This window comes from Neurospora tetrasperma, assembly GCF_000213175.1.
Source record: "Neurospora tetrasperma FGSC 2508 unplaced genomic scaffold NEUTE1scaffold_81, whole genome shotgun sequence".
Lineage (NCBI taxonomy): Eukaryota > Fungi > Ascomycota > Sordariomycetes > Sordariales > Sordariaceae > Neurospora > Neurospora tetrasperma.
This window is the reverse complement of record NW_009799179.1, coordinates 3,800,714-3,827,004: the sequence shown is the minus strand read 5'-3', so window position 1 is coordinate 3,827,004 and position 26,291 is coordinate 3,800,714. Positions and strand designations below refer to the sequence as shown.

Sequence of the window (26,291 nt, the reverse complement as noted above, 5' to 3'; positions counted from 1 at the left end):
ATCTCCCGCCAGACGCACACTGGTGACTGGCCTTCGGTCGGCATCTACTACACTAGTCGACTAGTCCTGCTAGTCTATCCCCTACCCCTAGCAGACAGGCCGACTTCGACCGCCTTTGCAGGTCCCGTCGGTGGCCGCCACAAAGCCGGTCCAAGATGACCTCCACCACCACCACAGCAACTTCCACCACCTACACGACCACTCCCAAACCTAGACTCGGACTCTCGAAACCAGCACGCACCGGCCGAGGCCTCAGCGGCATAGCTACAGCATCAACCCCGAATCTCAACCAGCTCTACTCGTCCCAGGCCCCGTCTCTGTCATCATCGCGCCTTGTCCCGCCGGCGCTGTCGCGCAAGGCTTCCTACGCCGCCCTCACGCAAAACTCTCTGGCCACCATCCCCGATGATACCGAAGCCTACGCTCTTCACTCCGTCCTAAACACCACCGACAACGACGCTATGCCTCTTTCTATCAACCCCGGCACCATGAGCACCGGCGATGAGATCACTATTGGTGACATGGTCGAGGTTCCCGGCAACATGACCGGTACTGTTCGCTTCATCGGTTCAGTCGATGGGCGCAAGGGTATCTTTGCCGGAGTCGAACTTCACCGCGAGTTTGCCTCTCGCGGAAAGAACAGCGGTGATGTCGATGGGTAAGCGGACAATTCCTCCAATATGCTTCTTCTGGAAGGGGGCCTGGACTCGAGCTAATACGCAGGTCTTTGCCAGTGTCTCCTACTTCAACACCAGCCTGCCTGGGGCTGGTATTTTCCTCCCCCTATCCAAGGCCGTCAAGCGGGATGCCGGCAGCGGCTCCCTCCCTCGCACGCCCACCGATCTTGTCCCACCCGGACCCGCGTTGAAGCTCGGAGGCCGTGCGCCGGCTACCCCCTCTATACGAAAATTCAGCCAATCTGTCGGGCCCGGTGCTGTTCGTCCGGAGTCGCCCATGAGGCGACTGCAAATGACTCCCGGATCGCGCACTTCGCTTGCCACACCAGGCCCTCCAGGACGATTCCCCAGTCCACAGCCTAACAAGTTTTCTCAGAGCGTTCGCGGAGTGCCTGGAGACACGGGCAAGCGACTGCCCTCACATACGAGGAAAGGTAGTGTCGGACCTCGTAGTATATCCTCCCTTGGCAATGCTCACCAGCCAAACTTTGACGATGAAGATGCTGCTTCTGTCAGCGGACACAACAACGGAGGTGTCACTGCCGGGTCTATCCCAGGAATGAGGTTTCGCGCCCCCTCGCGGGCAGCCTCGCGCCTTGGTAATGCCCACGAAGAGGAGCTAGAGAAACTCAGAACTCAGCTTGAAGACCGCGAGAGGCAACTAAGGGACCAGGCAGCAACACTGGTCGAGATGGAAAGCAGTCTTACCGAGCTTCAGGCTCTCATCGAGAGCTCGGAAGGCTCGTTGCGCGATCGATCACGACAAGAAGAATTCGAAGATAAGGACGTTGCTCAGCTTCGAGCATTATTGCAGGAAAAGAACGACAAGATTGCCCTGCTGACTGCCGAGTTTGACGCACACCGGGCTGACTTCCGGAGCACTATTGATACCCTGGAGCTGGCGAGTTCAGAAACCGAAAGGATCTACGAGAAGAAGATCGAGGAACTTATGCAGGAGAATCAGGAGCTGAGGGAACGAACCGAAGATGTGGATGCCGTTGCTATACAGCTTAAACAACTGGAAGAGTTGGTTCAGGAACTGGAGGAGGGCCTTGAAGATGCCCGTAGAGGGGAAGCAGAGGCCCGGGGTGAGGTTGAATTCCTCCGTGGAGAGGTAGAAAGAACGCGTACCGAGCTCCGCCGGGAAAGGGAGAAGGCGCAGGCCGCTATCAACGGCGCAAATGGCTCCCCGGACAGCGGCCCTCTTGCCAAGGAACTTGAACAGAAGGAGGACGAGATCAGAGGCCTTAAGGCTATCATTCATTCACTCAGCAGAGATTCTGCTCCCGGTGATGATGATGATGATGATGCCATGACGCCAACCGCCAAGACCGGCGAATCTATCGAGGATCGCCTCGCTCGTGAGAAGCTCGAGCGCGAGGTCGCGGAGCTTCATGCCATGCTCGACAGCAAGGCCAGTCGCGAGGAGGAGCTTGAGCGTGAGATTGAGATGCTGCGGAGAGGCAACGCTGTAAGCGAGTCGAACCATCGTTCAAGCACCATGACGGTCGGCAGCAACAACGAGCGCAGCTCGCAGCGTGAGTCACGAAGCATTGTGGTACCTGTTCCCCAGACTACGGACAAGGCCCTCAGGAGCCGGGGATCAACTCTCGAGGCGATGCCCGAAAGTGACTCCTACAGCGCCGCAACCGACAACGGCGCTCTCTGGTGCGAGCTCTGTGACACTTCTGGCCACGACATCCTTAGCTGCACCAACATGTTCGGTTCTGCCAACGCGACCGAGAACGCCACCCACAAGCAGCAACAGAGCAAGTCGCAGTCTCTTGCCTCCGACCTCGAGGACGATGACGAGGAGGCGGACGAGGACAAGGACGATATTGTCAGCGCCGTCGGCTCCATGGCTATTTCCACCAAGGACGACGACATCAAGCCGGCGCCCCTTTCCCCTACCAGGGCCAGGACGCAGCCCCTGACTCCTCAGCCTGCCGCCGCTGAGCCCACTTCCCGGTCTACTACTCCCTTGGAGCCTATCCCCACGGATCCTATCGTGCCATCTGTCACTGTTGCAAAGGCAGCGCCCCTGCCCAACCTGATGGAGTCGGGTCCCGTAGCCGGCAAGGAGAGTGGAGTCGTGGATGCGTCCAAGTGGTGTGCCTTGTGCGAGCGTGACGGTCACGATAGCGTTGACTGCCCCTTTGAAGACGAGTTTTAGGGGACTGTTGGATTAAGCAAGGCTTTTGACGATAATAAGATGATGATGGGGAAGATGCCGCCGCCGCCGACGACAGCTGGGAAGAGGAGCGAGAGGGTGTAGCGATGGATGGTAACATCTCGTATGAACTGATGCTTGGCGTACCTATCTGCCTATCTACCTATCTATGTTGCCTACCCCTCTACCATTCCTCATTCTTTCTCATTGACGCTGCACACTGAAAACCACGCATCCGTACTCTTTGTGCCTTTCGCACCATCGATCGATATCCATCCTTACCGAACTTTATCAACATCGTTCTCACCATCAATCATTTTCAAGCAAGTTAAACACCAAACGACAAATACCAGACACGGTTTCTGGAATAAATTTGTCTGCAGTGGAACCAAACCACTACGGAAATTTGAAAGGGAAGGGAAGGGTTAGGGTTAGGACGGGATAGGCTAGGATGAGATGGAACGGAAAGGCTAGATTAGTGCATTAAGGCATGGTAATGGATCATCACATGGGAGGGAGAACAGGTTGGGTCGCGTTGGCTTTGGTATGTGGTATGCGAGAGCAGAACTCATAAGTCGGAGGCAGTGAGCGGGCGGGAGCGTGTAGTGTAGTCTAGTGTATTATGCAGTACTGAGCATTATGAACGAAGATTTGCGGAATGTTCCTTTCTGTGTTCGTTGGCTGTAAGTTCAAGGTTCGAAAGAATTCCTTCGTTGTGGTTGTTCCGTGATCCTAGCTGTACTGTCTTTGGTAGTGAAGTAATCATACCCGGGGAGATTACACGATGACCCGTTGGTAAGAGCAAGAGTATGGTGAAAAGGGAGGATGGTAATACCTTGGCAAAACTCTGAAAAGTCTCTAAAGACATATAAAGAGAGGTTAAGGAATCCGTCACAGCACGTATATCGAGTGTGAAGTGCACTTATCAGATCTGGCGAATGGAGATATCCATCAGTCCACATCTATCACACTCATCTAGGAATTGATCCGTCTGATAGCGATAGTGTCACTTGCGAAAATTTACATCAAGGTAAAAACAAGAAGAATGTTGATATTGACCGCCAGGGTATATGAGGCCTCGAAGAAAGCATGTTGACTGACAGCTAGGGTTAAGGCAAAGAATAAGACGGAGGCAGAGAACTATACATATGTCTTCGCGGAAGTTGCTGTCGTTGAATGACCGGAGAGATTTGAAGCGTGCTGAGTCACAACGGATCGACGAGCGAACCCATCTCAGTGTCTCTCCTCAAAGAGACAAGCCAAGAGCTACTCATTCCCGGCCAGCAGTACCTCGATGAGTGGATGTTGAGCAGTTAAAGTCAGTCAGACTGAGAAGGAGAAGTCAAAACAACTGCTATGCGGGTACCTTGTTGGGTATGTTGTGGTAGGGTCTCAGTCCCAATAAGAATGACGACATGATGCCATCGTGGTCTGCGAATTCCCTGCCGTTTTCAATAGGCATCGCAAGGGGATTTTTTAAGAATACAAATATATCCCCTCGTCAACAAAGAACCTATGTATTTAGATAAATAATAGCCTATCATCTCTCTCGGGGCTCCGGGACCATTGAGGTTCCTGGAGAGTGGAGGCGCTGCGGTTCGGACGCTACGGTGCCGGGACTCCCGGAAGAGCGTAGGGCCAGGGGGGGGGGGGGCCTCCAGTTGCTGTGGCGCTGAAGCTGACTGTTTCGTCGGAGTAATCCTATAAAGACCCTCGAATATGTTAGTACGCAACTTCACTAACTCAGGGTTGTGCTCAAAAGTTGAACTGAGAATGGAGAAATCTCAAGTCTCAGAACAAGTTCTCAAGATGCAATTACTAGCTCTGCGGCTTGCAATAGAGTTCATGCCTCTATATCAGAAAGCTGGGAGACATTCCTCAGCTTCACAATGGCGGGCTTTAACAGCAGTGGCAGGAGCCATACTAACAGGCCAATCAGGCCCCAGGATCCTTGGCACTGGACATCGCGGGCTATGATCCGGCCACCTTCAATTAGTGAGAGCTGTGGTACCTAGCTTTGTGATTGACAGGCACCTTCCCTGAGCATCAATCGCATCTGACATTCGCATACGTCTCAACTCTAGCCAACATCTCGGAACACACAACATACCTGCGACAAACTATCAGACTTTCCTCTTCAGGATACTTAGCGCAAACATCGATCAAGCAGTGTCGCCATCACACAGAGGAAGCACCATTCCCACGTCGACTGCCAATTGTGCATGACCACTCGATCTCAAACAAGTTCACCTGAGCGTCGCGCGACCAAACAACTTAAGCGGATGACATTGCGAAGCTAAACGCGCCCACATCTCCCTCTCCGTCACCACGCAGAATCATACAGGCGGTCACTCGCAAAGCAGTTCGAGAAAGTCGACAACGGTTCCGCCAACGCATCACCACCTTAATCCAGACATAGCCCATTCCCACGAGTAGCCCATCATGGCGCAAGTAGTTTCAGACTTTATATACTGGCTGGGCAACTGCATGGTCTGCTTTCCCGGCTCCCCCACGCTCAAGATTAACAATAGGAGTTTCAAGATCTTGCGCTTACTAGGCGAGGTACGGTTTCCCCCATCTCTGTTGCCCTCCCCTTCTTGCTCTGAGCTGTATTGACCACAAGTCTCATCCAGGGCGGCTTCTCCTACGTCTACCTTGTCCAAGACACATCAACAAGCGAGCTCCTCGCCCTAAAAAAGATCCGATGCCCCTTCGGTCAAGAGTCCGTCGCCCAAGCTATGCACGAAGTAGAAGCCTACAAGCTTTTTGGCAACACGCCTGGCATCATCCACCACGTCGACTACAGCATCGCCACGGAACGCGGCAGCGAAGGGCAGGACAAGACCGTCTACGTCCTGTTGCCGTACTACAGGCGCGGCAACCTGCAGGATATGATCAATGCGAACTTGGTAAACCACACGCGCTTCCCGGAGAAGAGGCTCATGATGCTTTTCCTGGGGGTGTGCAAGGCGCTAAGGGGGATGCACAAGTACAAAGGTGGCGCAGGGGGGGACACAAGCGGGGAGTCGATGGAAGTGCCGGGAGCAGGAAAGAGAAAATCAAAGACCAGGCAGGCGGCAGTGGGAGGTGCGGATGAGGATGATGAGACGGAGCAACAAGTGCCGCTGATCGAAGAGGAAGGACGCTTGCCTGGGTCAGGCGAGACGAGGAGCTACGCGCATAGGGATATCAAGCCTGGTACGTGTTTTTTTAACACCACCTATCATAACGTCCGTTTATGTCATTATTAACTCTAACTTGTCCTACAGGCAACATTATGATCTCCGACTCCGGCCGCGACCCAATCCTCATGGACCTCGGCTCCATTGCCGTCTCTCCCCTTCCCATCACATCTCGCTCCCTCGCCATAGCTACCCAGGATACGGCAGCCGAACACTCCACCATGCCTTATCGCGCTCCCGAACTCTTCGATGTCAAGACCGGCACCATTATCGATACCAAGGTGGACATCTGGTCGCTCGGCTGTACCCTCTACGCCTGCCTGGTCGGCAAGTCGCCCTTTGAGATGCGCAGTGACGAGACCGGTGGCAGCTTGAGCATCTGTGTACTGAGTGGCGACTGGAGGTTCCCTGACGAGGGGCCCGGACAGACCAAGGGCAAGGGCAAGGCGGGCGCGGGAGGAGGTGCGGGTGGTGATAGTACGGCAACCAACAAGGACGATGAGAACTATATCAGCGAGCCGATAAGGGATGTGGTGAGGAGATGTTTGAGGGTCGAACCCGCAGAGAGGCCAGATATCGATGAGCTGATCGAGCTGGTAGAAAGGGTCGTGGAGGAGTTGCCCGAAGATACCGCTTGAAGGACAATAGCAGAGAACAAGGGAAGACGGGAGAGAAAGTCGACAAAGTTACAGACGTGTTACGCTTGGGTTTGGCGGGTTTATACAGCGGCGTTTTGGGTTGGGTTATTTTGGGTCAAGTCGAACATATACGCCTCGAGGGCAGTTGTTTTCTTGTACGATATACCATTCCCATTGACTACATTGCCTTATGCCTCTTTGTGTTCACTGCTTTGTCATGCGTTCCCACTTTCTACAGTAGCCGGTTATTTTCAATGGTCATGTTTCATTTCACGCAGCGCTAGCCCAAGAGAACAATGTGTATAAGTTCAAAGCCGTATCAAATTCAGATCTGTCAACCCGTCCAAGAGATAATGCTTAGTGCTAAGGATGCCAAGAAAGAAAAAAAAAATAAGAAAAGAAAAAGGATATTACAATAGAGGACGATAAGAGATGTTGAATCAACGGGCTGTAAATTTCAAGAAAGATCCATTTCCATGAAGAAAAACTCCCAGTAACACCAGAACGATATATGCAATATGCCATAAAAAAGAAAAAAGTAATTGCAATCGAAAGCAACTGAACGGTATCCAACTACACCACCACTACCACAACAAAAAGGTATCCCCCATCATGATGTGTCCGTAAACTGCTAGATATAAATAATCGTACACGTAATGACGTAAAAAAAAAAAAAAAATCAAGGCTATGCCGCTCCAATAATGAGACAAAAAAATATCAACTGGAGGTTAAAGTACTCGAGCACAAATAGAGTATGGGTTGAGAAATATTGAAGAGAGGTAGGTATAAACGTAGAAGTTCATGCATGCGTGCGCATGCTGGATGCGCGGCGCAAGATGAATGTTGCTGTTTGTTGATAAAAACAAGGCGACCTGGTCGTCATTGGGGTGAAACGTAAGACCGAATTCGTATTATAGCCCTGGGATAAAAGGGGGTTCAAGAAGCTTGAAAGGTGTGTATCGGCAGGTTGAGGTAGGTAGGTGTAGAGGATGAGTAGGTAGGTAGGTGACACGGTTTCGTCTCATTCCTCAGTCATGTGTGTGTTTGTATTTGTTTGTTGTCTGTCCAAAAAGTCCGCACAGCGACTCCCTCAATGGCTGACTGACTGACTGACTGGATCCATTCGTGATGCCCGAGCCGCCGAGTGAGTCGCCTGTTTGAGTTCCGTGACTGAGGATTATCCAAGACGGCGATGTCGTGAAGGTGTAACGTACGTGACGTCAAGGGATTTAACGAGGCAGGAGACGGTCTTGCTGCTGGTGAACTCCCCCATCTTCGTTACACCCGCTCTCTCAGATCCTCTTACCCATCGTCAATTGACTCAAACTCAACGTCCGAGCTGCCTTCTTCTGCTTCTTCTCCGCCCTGGTATCGGAGGAATCCCCGCCAGACTCTGTCTCGTCGCCAACGCTCTCAAGCTCATGATCAGGACTGAAAGCCCCATAGGTATAAAGAGACGTCGGCGTCATCGGCGTATGAAACTCTTCTCTCGGCGTCTGGAAATCTCCTGCCTCGGCATCTTCCTGACCACGACCGCCGCCGCCGCTACCTCTAGAGGTAGGTTTCGCGACCAAAGCCAGTTTTGCCTTGGACACGACTCCAACACTGTGATGTCCATGTCTAACAGGACCAACATTGTCGTCGATATCGTCCTCCTCATCCTCGTCGTCTCCTTGCTGAGGATGGTGATCGTCATCGTCATTATCATAGTCGAAAACACTCGGGATGTGTGACGGTGGATACCCTCTGCCTCTACCTCCTCCTCCTCCTCCTCCTCCTCCTCCACCTAGAGCTGATCTGGGACTGGACGGATCAGGTGCCCCCCAAGACCCGCTATCCCTCACTAAAGCATACATGGTACTCGATAACGCGTTCAAGCGGTCTGACAGTTTCTTCACCTGCCCCTCGAGCGCCTGGCGGGCCTGCCGCTCCGCTTCTAGCTGACCGATGAGGGCGTGATACTGGTTGTAATAGGTCGGATCGTGGGCATTGGTGGATGAGTATTCACTAATGGAGGCCGTCGTGGTGTGTTCGTGCATCGAAGGCATGCTGGCAACGCCGCGGATGGTGGAGTTGGAAGTTGGTCGGTCCCCGTCTGTGTCAGTGGGGTGTTCCGGGTGAGATGGGGTGCTGAGAGTCGCTGCCGTGGTGGGCGTGGTAGCGGTGGTTAAGGAGTGTGTCTGGGTGGCTGACGAAGAGGGCAGATGGAGAAAGCCATTGAAGGTCTGAGCTTCGCCAAACGAAATCTGCGAGCGTATGTCTGAATCCATCGACTGTCGCTCGCTGCTGGCGTGTGGAGAGCGGCTGATGTCGGACTGGGAATGAGCTGGTTGCTGTCCTTGACGTGGTGGGACGGGGGAAATGGGAGGGGGCGGCGGCGAGGCAGCCGTGTATGTGAACGAAGGCCGACCATCAGAGACAGTTCTGATGGTTCCCGGTCCTCCGGTTCCCCTCCCTCCTCCAACCGCCGAGATATCGCTGAGCGGGCCCCTGAACCCGGGAACTACGTGACAGAGCTGGTCGACCACCCGCTCCAACTTTCCGGTTCGCGTCTCGAGGGTTCCGAGACGGGTGTCGATGCTTGCCACTTGAGTGATCTTCATTCCCACCATCTGCTTCGAGATGGATCCAAAGTTGAACGGCTGCGGGGGCGTATCAGGGGGTTTTTCGACTGCGGGGCTTGTGGGAACGCTGAGATCTGCTACACCGTCGTTGTCAATATCGGCATTGACGTGCGCATCCGATGATAGTGGCGAGTGGAATCCCGCATTGTAGGACTCACGCCAGTATCGGATTTCGTCGCTGCGACGGCGCTCCGGCGCCCGCCCAATTCCCGCAACCAAGATATCCGGCAATCCAGAAAGGCTCCGGGATCGGCGTCGCATGCCATGGCTACCACTATCGCTGGTGATGGCGCGCCCGATTTCACTTGGGTCATCATGTTCCCCGCGTGGAGCTCCAGCAAACAGTCGACTCCCACGCCCGTGGCTACTGGCAGGTCGTGGCGACAGACCGGCACCTGCTTCGGCTTCAGGAAAGCGCAGCACATACAGGAACCGGCGCTCATTTGCATTTGCTGCTGCAGCGCGTCGCCTTGCGATAGATCCGGGGTTCCCGCCAATATCAGCCTGGAGTGAATTCCGAGCGCTTTCGATAGCCCGGATGTCGTCTGGCCCGATGGAGTGCGAACGCAGTGGCCTGTCAAGCTCACTGAGGGGAAGCGAGGCAGATCGCTTGGGGGACGTTTCCGTCATCCGATGAAGCGCACTTGGGTCCTGTTTAACAGTCAGTCAGTCTGTTAGCGCCACCAGAATGAATGCTACGAAAGTATGGATGGCACTAACACTCTTGTGCTGGGAAGACTCCAAAAGAACAGACTCGCGCCCGGAATTGGGGAGGTTTCTCTGCTCTCCAGCCGCCAACCCATTCTTCTTCTTTCCTCGTCCAAATAATTTGCCCAGTGCCGAGCGCAGCGTGGACTGCTTCCTTTGTGGTTGCCCCTTGCTGTTGTTGGTCTGCCCACTCGGGGTATCGCTGATGGTCGAATATCGCAAAACCGTGCTCTGAGGGGGGTTCGTGATCCGTCCCATTGTCGGTGTCGTCCTAACCCTCACCGGCGTCGTTCTCAATGGCGATGACGTTTGCGGCGGAGAGATTCTCTGCGGCGTCCGTTGTCTTTCTGTTGATGACGATGTAGCACCGGCAGAATGAGGTGGCAGCAGTGGTGGAGGGTCTGAGGGCGCTTTTGGTCTTTGGGAGATTACTTCAGTAACCTCATTCCCGCCCATACTCGCCCCTGAAATCTCGGCAGTTGCCGAGATGATGCCCTGCCTCGAACCCGGGCTTCTCTCTCTGTCGCTGTCGCTACCACTCTCACCATGATGCCGATTATCAAAGAGCTGTTCCTTCATCAGCGCTCCTCCTTCGGCGGCCTCAACTGCTGCTGATGCTGATGCTGCTGGGCTTGCAATTCTGCCAGTAATCCCTGGTCTCTGGGTACCACCAAGCTCGTCTTCGGCATTTGTGGACCTGATTGTGCCCAAAGATCGGATGGGGAATTCGTTGTCGTCGTCTAGGGCGTTTGGTATTGGTATCGGTCCCGATATGGTCCCTCGGATGGACTTGCTGCCAGCCTTGACCCGGCCGGCGTTTGAGCCCGACTTCCATATGCTCGGCATCTCGTCTGCGCCGCCTTGATTTACAACACCTTTGGTTTCGGAAAGCGAAGTGTTGTCAGCGCTGTCGAGAAGTCGGAATAAGCGGGTTGGTAATGGTGGTATATGTATGAGTTATCGGGGTCTCTCCCAAGCCATCTGGTAACAAGCCAAGTGTAACCAAAACGCACTACCGAGTCCGTATATCTTCCACTCTTGGTGTTGCGCCTGCTTGGATAATCCCGGGGAACGCCTGGTTTCGCCCTTCTATTACCACGTTTCACCGTTGGGCCTTCCTCATGGCCAGCAATGCGGCTCCTTCTTCCTCCTTCTGAACCCCTGGTGGTCGACTAGATTGCGAAGAAGCTATCGGTGAATATCTTGTCGGGGATTCGACGAGGGGGGATGTCTTAGGCAATCGAGCCGTTGCGCCGGAGTCCTGCAATTCGGAGTTTGGACCCAAGTAGGCAGTACAGTTGGTGTGCTGCTTACTAGGTGCTTCGCCGCTCGAGCTCTCTCTGATGACTGCGGGGGAGTGGGCCACTACTTGGGTGTTTGTACTCCTGCGCAGGCTGAGCAGCCTGTTGCTAGGTGAGGACGGGAGGGGGGGGCGAGTACCTGGGTAGGTCCTTGTCGTGTAGGTTTGACACTTTTTTGGGAGTTGATAACGGCTGGTATGTGGCGACAAGACTTAATATCCTCGCGGCTTACACTCAGCTCTTGGGCAACACAAGGAATTAAGTGGACAGCAGCAAGTTAGCAACACAGAGCAAGCTGGCCCACTGCATCACATATCAGAACACTGGTTGGTCAGGTGCGGAAGCCGAATCAACGAAAGGAGCGAAGCTGCAAAGAGTAACGACGAAACAGAAAAAAAAAGATAGACAGCTCGCGCAAGCGGAGCCTGTGAGACATGCAAGCAGAGCGCCAATGGCATCTATTAATGGTTGAAGGGCGTCCCCTCTCCTCACCCGCCAAAGCCTGCCCGGCTCTGCTGCAACCACGAGCGAGGATAGGCCGGATGCAACGGTGATGGAGAGCAAAACTGTGTGAAGGGGGCATGTCCACAGGGTCTCCATAGTAAGGGAATGGAACGGTAGCGCACCTAGGGGAAATGTCATGGGTTACCCACTGATGCGTGGTCCCGGGCTGTTGTACGGTGGAGTTTGGGGGAGCCATGAGACCATCACGACCGTGAAGGTTCACCAGCGTGTTAACTCGACTCCTTTTCTCGCTTCCTTTTCGAATTCTTTTCTCTCCTTGGAGTTCCTTGGCCGCTTGGAGACCCTGCAGCCATGTCTTACGTCTCTGAGCCGCCGCCTCACATGTCTTGTGTCTTCAAGGGGTTATTGGTACACCGTAAAGTTGTGGTGTTCATCTAGAGAGCTTTCCGTCTCTTTGGCTCCTTCGCTAAAGTGTATCGGTGTAAGGATAGAGGCCGCTGGGCCAGCAACGCTCCAGTTGATTACCGTGTGTTTTTCCTCTCTCAGCTGTCGATAAACACCATCGACGGCGACGCCATCGTCAGGTCAATCATTGTTGCTCGCGCTGTTATTTTCCTTCTCGACTTGGCCAAGTCTCAAAACCACCCATCCATTTTTTTTTTCGCGAGATATGCAGAGACGCCGACGCTAAACAGGTACTTGCATACAGCCTGCCTACGTCGTGACTATCATCTCTGCAGCTAACGCTGCTAGTCTAGAGACGCAGGCCGCATGCCTTTTTGCCATGTCTTTGAGGGCAGCCACCACGGCGCCCGCTCGCTGACGCTCGACTCGACTTGACTCGGCAACAACCATTTCAAGGATGTGGGGATACCCGTCTCCTGTTGGCAAAACAGCCGCCGACGCGCGCGGGGTCGTGCAGCCGGGACTGCATCTACATACAACTCCTCAAAGGATTGTTGTGTTTGGCGCACCTCATGTGCAAACCCTTGAGGTTGTGGTGGGGAGCAAAGCTGCAAGAGCTGTGAAGCTCTCCCATGCTATCAGCGTCCGTGCCGCGCCCTGGCATTTGTTTTATGCCTTGTGCCGTCTTTGACACTGGTACATAGTTCGAACCCAGAGAGCCGGAACCAGTGCAATACCGAGGACCAGCATTGTTCTCCTACCTAGTACATTTAAATCTGTTGAACTTTTTATGCGCACCGTGAGAAAGTCAGGAGCTTGTCCTTGGCTGTGTTTCCTATGGTGGTAGTTGTCACTCTGGTAGTGATGGTGTGGTCGCCGTCGTCGGCGGCCGAACGTAACGACGTCAAAACTACCCGCCTAAACTTATATGTCGCAACGACGCCTCATTCAAGAGTCGTCAAGGTCCATCGTCAACGAACAACCTAGATTCAGATCGCCGTTGAGCGGGTTCCTCTTTCCTGTAAAATGGCTTTCTTGAGAGTTGTCGATTCGATTCGATTCGTCAACAGCAGTTCTCCTACCGAGAACTAGACATAGGATCTGGGTCACTGAATAAGGTAGGCGATGAGCAACCATCCGATCGCTTCCCAACTCTGTTTAGTCTACACTGGTGTCTGGTGTGGTCTTTTTCTCGCTTGAGGAAGAAGAGATCGCAAAGTATTGAGAAAACTCCGAGCGTATCCAGGGCATCCAAGTCGAACGAGCAAGCGAGTAACAAGCGGTTGGTAAGCAAATTCTTGTTTGGGAAGGCCGTTGGCGCTGTGTTGTGGACGTGGGCAACCCGGCCGGCCTCCAACCCTGCTAAACCGTATGTAGTCGTGCGGAAACCCAGCCGAACTGAATTGGATCGGGGTACGGCGAAACGGGCGGAATGACTGATGTTTACTGACGCAAGTGCGCAAGTATATACTGTTGTTGCTGTCGTTCTTGTCGTTAACTTGTCTGTCGCATATTCGTCTGGTCTTGTGGTCATATAGATATGTCGTCACCGCGGCTGGTCCCCTCCCCCCTTTATTTTTCTGGATGACAGAAACCCTGATCAGCGTAACCTCCGCAAGATAAGGGTCTCTCGCTGCTGAAGAAGAGTGGGACGCGACGAGCCAGTTGGGATTTGTCTCAACCGACAACTTCCATTTTCGTTCGATGGTTTAGGAAGACCCAGTTTCTCGACAGTGCAAACTAACAGTGGGGTATGGCCCTGGAGTCAAAAAAGGGGGACAGTATTGGCCTCGAACACCTAGCAGTCCTTATAAGCCCTTCTCCACTATGAGGTAGCCGTACAGGCGGACTTGCGCAAGTCCCCGCCCGTGATCCCGTCTAGGCATGTGGTTCTGTCGACCTAGATAATCCGACTGTGTTCGATTCCAATCCGACTGTGTGGGCCAAAGCACATGTCACCTCCGGCAACCCAGATTAGTGGTTAGGGTTAGCGGTTAGGGTTAGGTGTTAGGGTTAGTTCCGGGGGTGCAGGGGGCCGGTGAGAGGCCCCCGCGTATGAATGTCAATTGAGCGTTTCGAAGAAGGTGGTTTTGAGCTCTCGTTGTCGTTGTTGAAAGATATAAGGACTTGGTGATGGTTGCCCGCGCGCGAAGTTGATGCCAAGCGCCGCCAAGTCTCGAGTCTTGGCTGAGCTGGCTCGGGCTTGGCTGTCAGTTTGTATGGCCCCACACAGTCGGATTGGAATCGAACACAGTCGGATTATCCGGGTCGTGGTTCTGTAGGTCATTGAAGCTATCAAAGGCGACGTGGACCAAAATCCTACCTAGGATATCATGATATGTACTGAGAGCGCGAGCGTGGCCGAAGCCAGGGCCGACTACTGTGTATCTACCGTTCTAAAGTAGCTTAGAGTAAGTGAAGTACAAATGACCAAGATGATGTTCAACTATACCAAAAGAGCCCGATTCGAGTCGTGTTCCGCGGAAAGTTTACAAGTTAGAGGTCTCTTGGCGACATGGATACCTGATAACACCAAGTCCTCGAAGACATTCATTCCTTGGCTCGTGCGACTGAAGAAGACTACCTATCCATGTCGGCCATGTCCAAATCGAGAAGCCATCTTACATCTCGCTTACGCTCTGACAATTGACAATTGGACATCGCATTGCGAAACAACACTGCCTTCGTTCCTTCCCCAGGTCGCCGAGCTCGGTTGTCGTGCGCATGCGCTTCCTCCTTCGACACTGCGACACTGCAAAGACAGGACAATGCATATGCAAGCCCAAACGATATGGTACAATGTGTGTGTGTGTTGGGCAATTTGCTTTTGTGATTCGCTAGCGAAGGCAATGTAATTTCATCAGCGAGCATGCTGCCCCGAGTCCCTGACGAGAGATGATTGAGCCTCTTTGAGCCTCCATGGTGTCCCGGTGCCTCTCCGGTGCATACCAGAGGGACCTCGAGGACGAAACTTGACTGGATGAGAAGGAGCACCTAACTCTAGGGGTGGTGCATGCATGCTGCAGCACAACAACCTCTCGAGAGGAAGGGAACAACATCAATAGCAGGAATGGCTGAGACGACGATGGCAGAAGTGCAGTGTGGCGTGAGGGAGCCAGGATTATAGAGCGCGGCTATCTACTTGGCATCGGTCGGATGAGATTTCATGGCTAGGCATATGGTGGATGACCATCGATATCACTCCCTCGTTCGGTCGGCGTTAACGCAGTGTCTCGGGAGGCAGGACCTTTCTTCTTTTTGTCTTTTTGTTTTCTTTTTCTTTCCGGGTGGGGGGGATTGGCGTTCTGGAAAAAGTATCAGACCATCCAAGGCATCTTCACTTTTCCGCAGGGAATCTTGAAGCGAGATGTGACGAGGCAGGTGCCGTGTATGTGACTGATCCCCTCGATAGTACATATGATACGTACCTTCCATACCTTGCGCGCACGGGCTTCGATTTTGCAGCGAGACAAGTTGCAAAGTTTAAGTGAAAGGGTCAAGCGCCCTCCGCGAGAGCAAGGCAGGGCAGGGGGAGGGAATCGTGGAAAGCGGAGAATACGAGAGTTGGTGATACTGTTGGACGAAAGTTGGATGCTACCGTGCTCATGAATCAGGCCAAGTGCGACAGATCACAACAACAACCTTAGCTCCAGCCAAAGGGACCACCGTCACGAGGGCCTCCAGAGTCAGGACTTTGGACTCACAGGACCTCTCTATGTCAACTACCTATCTGGAGGGGAAAAGGCTTGGAAAAAGCTCCGGTGGCATACATATATCAATCGTATTACGTCCTCGTGCAAGGGTAGGAGAGCTTGTTCGAGATTGGTGCAGTTTTGTTCTTGTCAAGTTGCACTGCTGATGCTGTAGATATCCTCTCTCTACTTTGCCTTCCAATGGGACACTGGAGAGCTCTCAGGTAACGACGGGAGGGGCAAGGCCAAGCACTTTCTTTGGATGCCTGACAGCAAGGTTCAGTCGTTCGATGAAACCGGGGTTTGGTAACACCCCGCCGCCGCCGCAGCGCGTCGTCGTAGTCGTAGTCGTCGTCGTTATTGTTATTGTTTACAATCTCTACATAGAATAAACTTCACGGAGTATTACTTACTGTTCTGGATGCACTATTGTGGTACAAAGCTCAAACACGGCGGACGATCGAATGCACCCGAATCTCGTTTTGGCCAGTCCAGATATGGATAGCACTTTGATATTAAAGTTAATAGAAGGAAAAGGTTTTCCAATTGCTCCATCCAAAACGAAACACTGCAATTGCCTCTCTTCACTTTGGCTCTACACTGCCAACTCATTCGTGCATCTCTCTAAAATCGTCTCCTTCCTTCTTCATGATACTATCGAGGCGCTTCTTTTTGTTTTTGTTTTTTTCCATTTCTTTTGGGCGAGAAGATGCCTAAAAAAAGAGGGGACGTCCCCGCTTTGGGTTAGTGATCACTGCGCTTTGACAGGGTTTCAAAATGCATGCAGTCCGGTGCGTGGGGCCATCACGGCTTCCCGCGAAAAAGAAAACTGCAACTGAAATGCCCCACTTCTTTCACCCTGAAACTTTCTCAGAGCTTCCTATTCGCTCCTCACTGTGTAGTGTACACTTCTAACATCTGAGGACTTCTCACTTCGTCCTTTCTCATGCTTCTCCTACAGACTCACCTTGCACAACATGGAAGCTGGGAGTGCACAACTCGCATTCGATTGACAGAAAACGATTCATCAGAGACATCGCAAGAAAGCCACTGAGATTTCACCATCCTCGTTTCGTTCTTTCGGGGCGAGGCCCCCGTTCCCCGCGTGCAGATCCACATACCTCAACCGAGTAACCTCAACATCACATCCTCACTTGTGACTCTGCACAAAGCACAACATATACTCTAAAGAACGAATAGTAGTACCAGGTCGCCCAGCACAGATAATGGAGTACAGTATGAGGCGGAATAAGCAGGGGAATATCCCCGAGTGGACAAAGTGTGCAAATTCAAGCTGAGGTGTCCAAAAAGAGCCTCCTGCCTTTGCCCGTTTCGGCTTCCCAATACGTGGCAGGCCGTGAGCGCATCTCGCTAACTCGCTTCGTCTGCCTAGATTCCATGACTCTTTTTGCTTATGTCGCGTGTAGCATCATGATATTATACTGCCCAGGTACAGGTGCCTGTCCTGAAAAAGTAATGCCAAAAGTCCTTTCAGGTGCGGCAAACATGCTGTTTCCGTCGAAGCGTTTATCGGGCCGTTCCCCTAGGAAGAAGCATTCTTACTCGTCCCCTTTCCATGTCCGTGGATTTCGTACCTGGTGCCTGACCTGAAATCTTCCACCCGGGGCTGCGTCCCTTGCTTATACACGTTGTGTCATTGTCATGAATCCAACGCCAAGCTCGAAACGTCTGGATACCTCAAGTCGGCGTTCTCCTCCAAATACTCCATCCATCTCTTCAGAAATGTGCTACCCCTGTTGTGACGGAGGGTCAAGTCAGTCATCAAGCCTAGGTAGAGAATGATGTATGTTGTACAAGTCACTCATGTCTTGTCATTTTCACTTACTTCTTGACTGTCTCCGAGTCTCCAATGACTGTCAACGACCGCTTCGGCCGCGTCATGGCAACGTTCAGCCGTCGTTTCTCGCCCAAGAAACCGACTTCGCCTTCGTCGTTACTGCGGACAAGGCTAACGATAACTGCCTCCTTCTCTCTTCCTTGGAATCCGTCCACACTGCCGAGCTCGATACCGGGAAACTCGTCCTTGAGGGGTGCCAGGATGGAGAGCTGTGATCACACAAGCACAAAAGAAGAGTTGGTCAGTCGTCAATGCCGTGTAATGTGTTTTTCATGTCGTGGCCTGGGCGCACATAACACGTTGTTTCATGCAAAGCATACGGGCTGCCGGGGTAGGCATTTCTTTGCTTCCTCAAAAAAAAAGGAGCCAAGTAGGGAAAGGGAACAGGCAGGAGCACCAAGAATGAATACGATCGAAGAGGGGAATAAAAAACATACCTGAGCATTATACGGCGTCACAACCGCAATGTCATCTGGTCTAACTCCCGCCTTGACCAGGCCACGCACATGCTGTCTCACCAGCGCCGCCTCCATCTCATTACTCTTACTCTCGCCGTGAAGACTTCTAATGACCTTATTTTTGTCTGTTGATCCGCTGCCGTCCAGCTCCTCCTCGTTCTTCTCCGGGAAGTCGCCGCCCTGTGTATCAATGAAAATCAGTGGCTCGGTGGTATCGTCATTAGCCTCCACCCCCTCGTACGGCAAGTACTTGAGCAAGCGCTCCCTGACATGCTCGGCCGCCACCAGCTTAGACTCGTAAAGCTCGTCCGACGGGAACCGCATGATCTTCTCGTGCATGCGGTACTGCGTGGTAAGCATCCTCTTGATTGAGGGGCCATGCAGGGCCAGTAGTCTGTCAAACATTGTAGTCTCCAGCGTCTGGCCCTCCTTCTTCTCCTTTGTAGTGGCAGCCTTCGAGTTCAACGATTTGATTGTCGGCGGCAGCTGCAAGTGATCACCAGCCAACACCGCCTTCTTCGCCCACAGCAGGGGCACCCAACACTGCGCCTCCAGCGCTTGGCTTGCCTCGTCGATGATCACCACGTCAAACTCCTCGTTCTTGAGCTGGTATCCCCCCGCGCCATGCAGTGTCGCCAGCACGACTTTGCTCCTGCCTACCAGGTCGCTCACGCACCGCCGCTCCCGCTCGCGGTACTCCTTGCGCAGCTCCTTCAGCTCTGCGTAGATGGCTCGGCGCTCGCGACCATTGCGCGTCTTGCGGATCGAGGCCTGCTTGGCGTCCATCTCGGCGCGCACGTCTTTGACGATGGCCCCGGCGTCCGAGGTCGTGGTGAGAATGTCGAGCGAGTGCGAGAGGACGGAGGGGAGAAGGCGGGCTGGATGGCCGAGGCGGAGGATGGGCAGTTTGTGTGGCGAGAGTCGCTCGACGATGTTGTCGACGGAGATGTTGGAGGGACCGCAGACGAGGATACGGAGGTCTCGGCGGAGGAGTTGGAGGATTAGTTCGATCAGAGTGTGTGTTTTGCCAGTCTGTAATGGTGAATTAGACATATAAGTGACTGATTGCGGGGAAGGGAACGTATAAACATACCCCGGGAGGACCATGGATGAGAGCTATCTCCCTCGATGCTAGTGCAAACCTAATAGCATCCTTTTGTGAGTCGTTCAAAGTAGGATCAACCCACTCAATGTTGCCAACCTCTGGGTCATTAGTTAGATCCGCCGGGACAGGTGAGGGTGATGACTGTCCGAAGAGGACTCGGATGAACATGGAGTGTTCCGACTCGCTCATCTTCTGAAGCTTCTCCATGGTTCCGTTCATCCTGCAACCACCGTGTTAGCTGACGTTTGACTGTAATCACCACCAAGTTCCTGTTCCCCCAGCCTCTGTTCCCTTTTTGGCTTTCATCTCATCATCCGCCAACCCTAATCGACCTCCTCTCCCCAACTCTCACCTCGCATCAGATCATCGGAAGCTCACCTCCTATAAGTAACATCATCAGCCAACTTAACCATCCAAACCCTCCCACTGCCCCCCAAACCCCCCGTCCCAACTACATTCTCCTCCCCCTTATCCTCATCCAGCGCCACACCCACCACACCCCTGCCCACCCTCGTCACCACCCCCTTCGCGCCCTTCTTCTCCAATTCCCTGACCTCTCGCTTCTTTGCGCTCCCAGCCGGCTGCTCAGACACTACCACGATATCGCCTGTCCGAATTCCATGTTCTGGTAATTCCGGTCCATCATGGCCCCCACCCTTCTGGCCTGACGATGAAGAAGAAGAAGTGGTAGTGACAGTAGCAGAATCGGGCCCGAGTTCCAACACCGTCTTTCCGCCATAGCCGGTCCGCTGGGCATTGACGACTAGGTTGGTCAGGGCCAGGCCGGCGCGCTGCAGGGCGGTGGGCGTGTGCAGCCCGATGAGCTCGGAGGTCTCGGCGATTTCGGCGGCGAGCTCGGAGGAGAGGAGGGTGAGTTGGGTGGAGGCGAAGGAGGGGATGTCGATTGTCTGTGAGGGAGTCATGCTGGTGAGTGGGTGGATGGAAAGAGTGGTGAGGTTCATGAAATCCGGACACGAGCGGGGCCGGGAGAAGGGACTGTGGAAATGACAGAAGGCCGCGCCGCCGCTCAGTTACAGTGACTCTGTGCGTCGTTTGGCGGCTGGTGGTATATTATCCTAGACGTGTGATCGTTGAGACAGGCACAAAGCCCACAGTTCAGGTTGCGGTTTGGTTCAATCGAATCGCAAAATTAATGTGAGCATATTGCAGTGGTTTGTTGTGTTGACGTATCGTTCCTTTCTTGTTAGGGAATTTGGTGGAGTTACCCGCGAATTGTTAACGAATGAACCCAATGATGCATCTAGCCGTTTCATTTTTTTTTTTGTGACAGAGCAAACACACACCTTCACATCCGCCAAATGGAAGGTCATTCTGCATGATTCATACAATTGCTACTTAATCAATACTCGAGCTTTCTTACTCTCATTTTGATCTTCCTTATGCGTGCCCATATTCCTAACACAGGAAAAACACAACGCGATGGTAAAAAATTCCTGTAGCAGTTACTGAGCCGCTCCTCTAAGACTGACCAGGCTCTCCCAAAACCCGCCATTCCGTGTCTCGGTGAATGATATCGTCCCTTCCAATCGGCCTAGTCCCATCGTTCACCACAATAGCCTCGCGATTCCGATGTCTAATCCGCTGCTCCTCAGCACTCGTCTCCTGCGCCCGCGGAGTCCTACCCATGTTGATAGAGAGCAGGAGGTTATAGCGCTCGCCGCTTGTGTCCATGAGGTTCAAGTTATCGGCCTGCTCAGCCGCGAAGTCGTCAGCCCCTTCTTGGGACATGAGACCACATCTGACCAGCACCGACCTTCCCGATCCAGTTTTGCGCACCGCATCCGCAAGCCTCTTTATCTTGTTATCCCTGTACAGCATATAGTTGTGGAAGTTGCGCTGTCTGTCTTCCTCAGTCCTGCCCCAGTTTTGCTTGGACAGCCAACGTTCAACGAACTTGGAGCGGATCAGCATCTCTGGCCCGTAATGATCAACCAGCTGCTCAAGAAAAATGAAGCACATTTTCTCGGTGATGTCCCTCAATGGATAATCGTCCCATCCATCATTCTCGAGAACCTCCTGCTCCGGGTCGAGGGAGAGCTCGAGGCACCGGACTATGGCGGAATATGCTTTCCAAGTGTGAAGCATAGGGAGAACTCCTTGAAGCCGTGTTAGCGAGCCGGTAACTTTCAAGCAGTGTTGGGATACTCACGAGGGACACAGATGACAGCCAGAGCCCTCAAGTTCTTGACACGCTCGTCATAACCTGGACGGGTGACGCCCCAGAGCAACGTCTCCAGGAGACCGGGGTCATTTGCAGCCCTATCACAGATTATCTTGGCAGCCGTCTCCTTTATGGCGTAGTTGTAGTGGCCCAGCAAGGTGTCCAGCGTCTTGAGTTCGAGCGAATCCTCGGTCTGCTGCGTGATGTACTGCGTCTTTGGCGGATTGGGGGTGACAATGGTCTCGTCTCGCCATCTTGTTAGCCAAGTATTCATGGCGAAGATGATCAAGCTCGCCGTGACGAAGCCAATGCCGGTGAAGACCACCCTCTCATCTCGAAGAACCGATGATTGCCAGCCCATAATAACGGTATGGTGAAGAGGGATGATGCTTCAGCATACGTAAGTTTGACTTTTATGTGTTGTTTTCTTTTTCTCTTGATCACATCGCGACTTTCAGGTTGAGACGGAACACTAAAAAATTAAGAATTAAAAACCATGAGCAGCCCAGGAGGATGACGATGGACAGCTTCACACTTCTGTTCAGTGGAGTGACACGCGCTGTAGAGCTTCGTCTTTCAGCAGCTACAGTGCAGCACGGGCAGGCCAGGATGCTTCTGCCGCCCCTGTGGACATTACTGTGTAGGTAGGTAACTGCCAAGAATTCAAGGTGGAGCATGACGATAAGATAAGCACCCTTCATCACCAAAATTTCTGAGATGGAACCAACCGCCAAAGACAACCTATTGATTGTTGGTCTCGCGATCGAACCCACTTCGCGACGCCCTCCCTCCCTCTTTCTTTTTGAATACTCCCCTGTCAAGTCGACAGTCGAGACACCTCAACAAACATGGCCGGGTCTCAGCTCAAGAGGCTGAAGGCCTCCCTCAAGGACCAAGGCATCATCGGTCCCCAGAGATCCAAAAAGCAAAAGCGCCAAAACGCCCAGGACGCGAAGGCTTCCACCGACAAGCGACTCCAGCGCCACGAAGCTCTTGCCAGCATCAGAGAGCAGTTCAACCCCTTCCAGTTCAAGACCAACGCCAGAGGACCCAAGTTCGAGGTTACCACCAACAAGCCCCAAAATGATAAACTCGCCAAGGGCATCCAGGGCCGCCCCGGCCTTGCGAAGGCCACCGCTGAGCAGAGGGTTTGTCCATCCCACTCAGATCGGCCTCCTGGTTTTGATGCTAACTGTGCCATAAACAGCGACGGGAAACCCTCCTGGTTGAGATGCAACGGCGCAACAAGGTCGGCGGCATTGTGGATAGGCGTTTCGGCGAGGACGATCCCAACATGACCCTGGAGGACAAGATGATGGAACGTTTCGCGCACGAGCAGATGAAAAGCCACAAGAAGAACACCGTCTTCGATTTGGAGGGTTCCGACGACGAGCAAGAACAGGTCGCCCTTACACACGCCGGCAAGACTCTCTTTGACGACGACGACATTGAGGCGGGTCGTGACGATTTTGACGAGGACGTTTCCGATATGGAATCCGACGATGAGCGTTCAGCCAGAAAGAAGTTTCTCAAGCGCCTGCGCGCTGAGGAAGAGGCTGCGGAAGGTGAAGGAGAGGATGGACAACCGGAGAGGAAGAAGACGAAGAAGGAAGTTATGGAGGAGGTTATCGCCAAGTCAAAGGCCTTCAAATACGTAAGGGACACCGCTAAGCCGGCTACTTCCACTCATCAGCTAATAACAATTGCTACAGGAACGACAAGCAGCCAAGGAGGAGGACGACGATCTAAGAGTGGAACTTGACAAGGAACTCCCAGAATTGCAGTCCCTACTCTTCCAGATGAGACCGAAGGAAACGAAGGACTCCAAGGGTCCCGCCGTCATGGCAGGAATCGACATGGACCAACTTGAGAAGGAATACAACATGCGTCTCAAGCAAGCAGCGCGTGAAGCCAGGGCCGAGGTTACCGACAGGACAAAGACCGACGAGGAGAAGGCGGAGGAAGGAGTTAAGCGTCTCAAAGAGATGGAGGAAAAGCGACTCAGGCGCATGCGGGGCGAGATCGTCTCGGATGACGAGGAAGAGGAGGAGCAGAAGAAGAGCAGGAAGAAGGGAGACGACCAAGAGGTACAAGACGAGGCCGACGAGGACGAATTCGGCCTCGGCAAGGGTATCAAGCTACGAATGACCGCCACCGAGATGGGTCTGGACGACGAAGACGATTTCTTGCTCGAAGACGACCTTATCGCAAGCGGCTCTGAGTTGGATATGGACGAGGACGACATGTCGGACATGGACGGGAGCGACGACGAGGATGCCTATGATCCTGACGAGGACGAGCTTGTGAATGGTGGTGAGGACGGCGAGTCGAAAGAGGTGGCCACAAAACTTCACGCTCAGTCAAAAGGCGGGGACGAGGACGGCATACCCTATACCTTTACATGTCCCGAGAGTCACGAGCAGCTACTGGAGATCTTGGGCAGCCTTCCTGTGACCAAACTTCCAGTGGCCGTCCAGAGGATCAGAGCTCTTTACCACCCCAAGCTGGACGCAAAGAACAAGGAGCGCCTTGGAAATTTTGCCCAAGCCCTCATCGAGCATATCGCTTACCTTGGCGACAACTTCGAGCCCACCTGGTTCCCCACCATTGAGAACTTGATCCGCCACGTCCACTCACTCGCAAAGACCTTCCCGATCGAGATATCCAAGGCTTACAGGTCACGGCTTGAGGAGATCAAGGAGAATCGGCCCCTAGCCCTTAATGTCGGCGACCTTATGCTTTTGACAGCTATTGGCACAACCTACCCTACTTCTGATCACTTCCATCAGGTGGTTACCCCTGCGATGCTTTCCATTACCCGTTATCTGGGACAGAAAATCCCCCAGACACTCGCCGACTACTCAATTGGTGCTTACCTTTCGATCCTCGCCCTTCAGTACCAATCCTTCTCCAAGCGTTACGTACCAGAGTTTGTCAACTTTTGCCTCAACACTCTCTGCTCGCTCGCTGCTGAGAAGCCCAAGGAGAAGCTTGGTCTGTTCCCCGTCCACGAGCCCGCTGCTGGCATCCGTGTCAAGGGTGCCAGCAAGGTGACCGTCAGGAAGCTCAACTGCGGTGACTGCCAGCAGCCCAAGAGCGCTCGCTCCACCAGCGATGACTCCGCTCTGAAGGTTGCCATTATCAGCACCATCACCTCTGTTCTCAGAACCGCTTCCGAGACGTGGTGCAAACTCCCCGCATTCTACGAGACCTTCCAGCCCGCCCAGCGCGTGCTTCAACACCTGACAACCAAGTCCAACGCCGCCCAGCTCCCTGCGGCCCTCGTCAAGCAGCTTAAGGACACAACGACAAGCATCTCCCGCCTCCTCCAGCTCGCCCAGGTTTCCCGCAGGCCACTCGAGCTGCACCACCACAAGCCGCTCGCCATTAAGACGTACGTGCCCAAGTTTGAGGACTCGTTTGACCCCAACAAGCACTACGACCCAGACCGCGAGCGCGCCGAGCTGGCCAAGCTGCGGGCCGAGCACAAGAAGGAGCGCAAGGGCGCGCTCAGGGAGCTCCGCAAGGACGCGGCCTTCATGCAACGCGAGAACCTCAAGGTCAAGAAGGCCAAGGACGAGGCGTACGAGAAGAAGTACAAGCGCTTGGTGGCGGAGATCCAGGGATCGGAAGGCCAGGCGGCAAACGAGTATGCGAGGGAGAAGGCGGCGAGGCTCAAGAAGAACAAGAGGTAAACGGTTACTTCTTAGAAGGTTCGGGGGTAGCAGTCGGAGTAGGTTTGTGGTCGGCCGCGTTGTTGTTAGTGCCGTTGTTGTTGTTGCTGTCATGTACACATCATCATCAGCGTTCAGTGCAAATGCAATATTCGGATCATGGGTTTGAGATACCATGTCTATCATATCATCTACTAGTAGGAGTTTCAAGATCATTTCATCATTTGCCAACCCTCAGTACGTACATCATCTACTCCTGATGTTGTTTACATGTGATGTTTACGCAACCCAACAATTTCATCATGGTACGCATCCCTACCTGGAACTTTCAACACTTCGACGAAACTATGAAATATCGGTTATCGCTATTGACGGCGAAGCCTCATTTGAAGAGAAGAGACCAGAAAATATAAATCAATAAAAATTGGAAAAAGAATCAAAAACAAAATAATTGAAGCAAGACAAGAAAACCGAGCAGTATGGAGTTGCCCTTCGGTCGGCGTGTCCGTCCTGCGGCTACAATTCAAACAAAGCCATTCTTCAATCACTTCCCCCCCCCCCCCCCACCCCTCGTGCCACCCATACTGTACCTCCAGCACTGGCCCAACGACTAACTACATGGTTAGTTACGACTTACGAACAAAAGCGACCTAAATAACGAACAACCGCCGCACGTTATCGGTCAGCCAGATCACTGGACCCTGAAAACCCTGAACCAGTGAAATCGGCGAGAAAGTTCCGCCGAGGTACTTAGGTCCTGGGTGGATGGTTAATCAGTATGTATTTTGCCCAGTCTGAACTTTGTAGACTTTCAAAGACAATTCGTATCTCTTTGTTGTGGTTTTTAGACGCTGTAGGCGCCGTAGACGATGGTGTTGTGTTCATCAGGGAAGTCGGGCACTTTACGACTCTTTCATTCTTCTCTCTTTCGTTTGCTACACTCTCACTAGCACACGCTTTTTCTTCTGGAGGGGAGAGCAAAGAAAATCATACAGCACATGGGATTTCGCGCCAGTTGGTGGCTGGGACTTCAGTTGGGTTGATCGGTTGGTTCCGAGTAAGATCAAGATTCCCGTCCCGTCTATGAGGGTCCCCGTGTCCCCCCAGTTCCAGGTTTCCGGTGGCCGCAAAATGAGCCTCACGCACCTCTCA

At 53.2% G+C, this 26,291-nt stretch overlaps 6 protein-coding genes across 6 annotated transcripts; 3 read left to right on the top strand and 3 right to left on the bottom strand.

Annotated features, from left to right (window-relative positions):
- Positions 1-155: 155 nt before the first annotated feature.
- On the top strand, positions 156-3,260 carry NEUTE1DRAFT_71737 (uncharacterized protein; the record flags this gene model as incomplete). Its single annotated transcript, XM_009857637.1, has 2 exons — positions 156-658; positions 735-3,260. 2 exons carry the CDS (start codon positions 156-158, stop codon positions 2,848-2,850), a joined length of 2,619 nt encoding a protein of 872 aa, XP_009855939.1.
- Positions 3,261-5,250: 1,990 nt separating this feature from the next.
- On the top strand, positions 5,251-6,671 carry NEUTE1DRAFT_71734 (uncharacterized protein; the record flags this gene model as incomplete). Its single annotated transcript, XM_009857636.1, has 3 exons — positions 5,251-5,409; positions 5,481-6,045; positions 6,117-6,671. 3 exons carry the CDS (start codon positions 5,290-5,292, stop codon positions 6,665-6,667), a joined length of 1,236 nt encoding a protein of 411 aa, XP_009855938.1.
- A 1,288-nt stretch (positions 6,672-7,959) lies between these two features.
- Positions 7,960-10,845, bottom strand: NEUTE1DRAFT_142197 (uncharacterized protein; the record flags this gene model as incomplete). The annotated part of the gene is made up of 2 exons (XM_009857635.1): positions 7,960-9,942; positions 10,012-10,845. 2 exons carry the CDS (start codon positions 10,843-10,845, stop codon positions 7,960-7,962), a joined length of 2,817 nt encoding a protein of 938 aa, XP_009855937.1.
- Positions 10,846-17,136: 6,291 nt separating this feature from the next.
- Positions 17,137-18,255, bottom strand: NEUTE1DRAFT_118717 (uncharacterized protein; the record flags this gene model as incomplete). Its single annotated transcript, XM_009857634.1, has 3 exons — positions 17,137-17,616; positions 17,709-17,929; positions 18,158-18,255. Coding segments are annotated over 3 exons (413 nt in total), but the record flags the coding sequence as incomplete, so codon positions are not given.
- A 2,364-nt stretch (positions 18,256-20,619) lies between these two features.
- Positions 20,620-21,924, bottom strand: NEUTE1DRAFT_125806 (uncharacterized protein; the record flags this gene model as incomplete). Its single annotated transcript, XM_009857633.1, has 2 exons — positions 20,620-21,400; positions 21,454-21,924. The coding sequence occupies 2 exons, from the start codon at positions 21,824-21,826 to the stop codon at positions 20,763-20,765; spliced, it is 1,011 nt and encodes a 336-aa protein (XP_009855935.1).
- Positions 21,925-22,074: 150 nt separating this feature from the next.
- NEUTE1DRAFT_149856 (uncharacterized protein) lies at positions 22,075-25,321 on the top strand (the record flags this gene model as incomplete). Its single annotated transcript, XM_009857632.1, has 4 exons — positions 22,075-22,105; positions 22,288-22,613; positions 22,673-23,119; positions 23,178-25,321. 4 exons carry the CDS (start codon positions 22,075-22,077, stop codon positions 25,158-25,160), a joined length of 2,787 nt encoding a protein of 928 aa, XP_009855934.1.
- Positions 25,322-26,291: the final 970 nt, after the last annotated feature.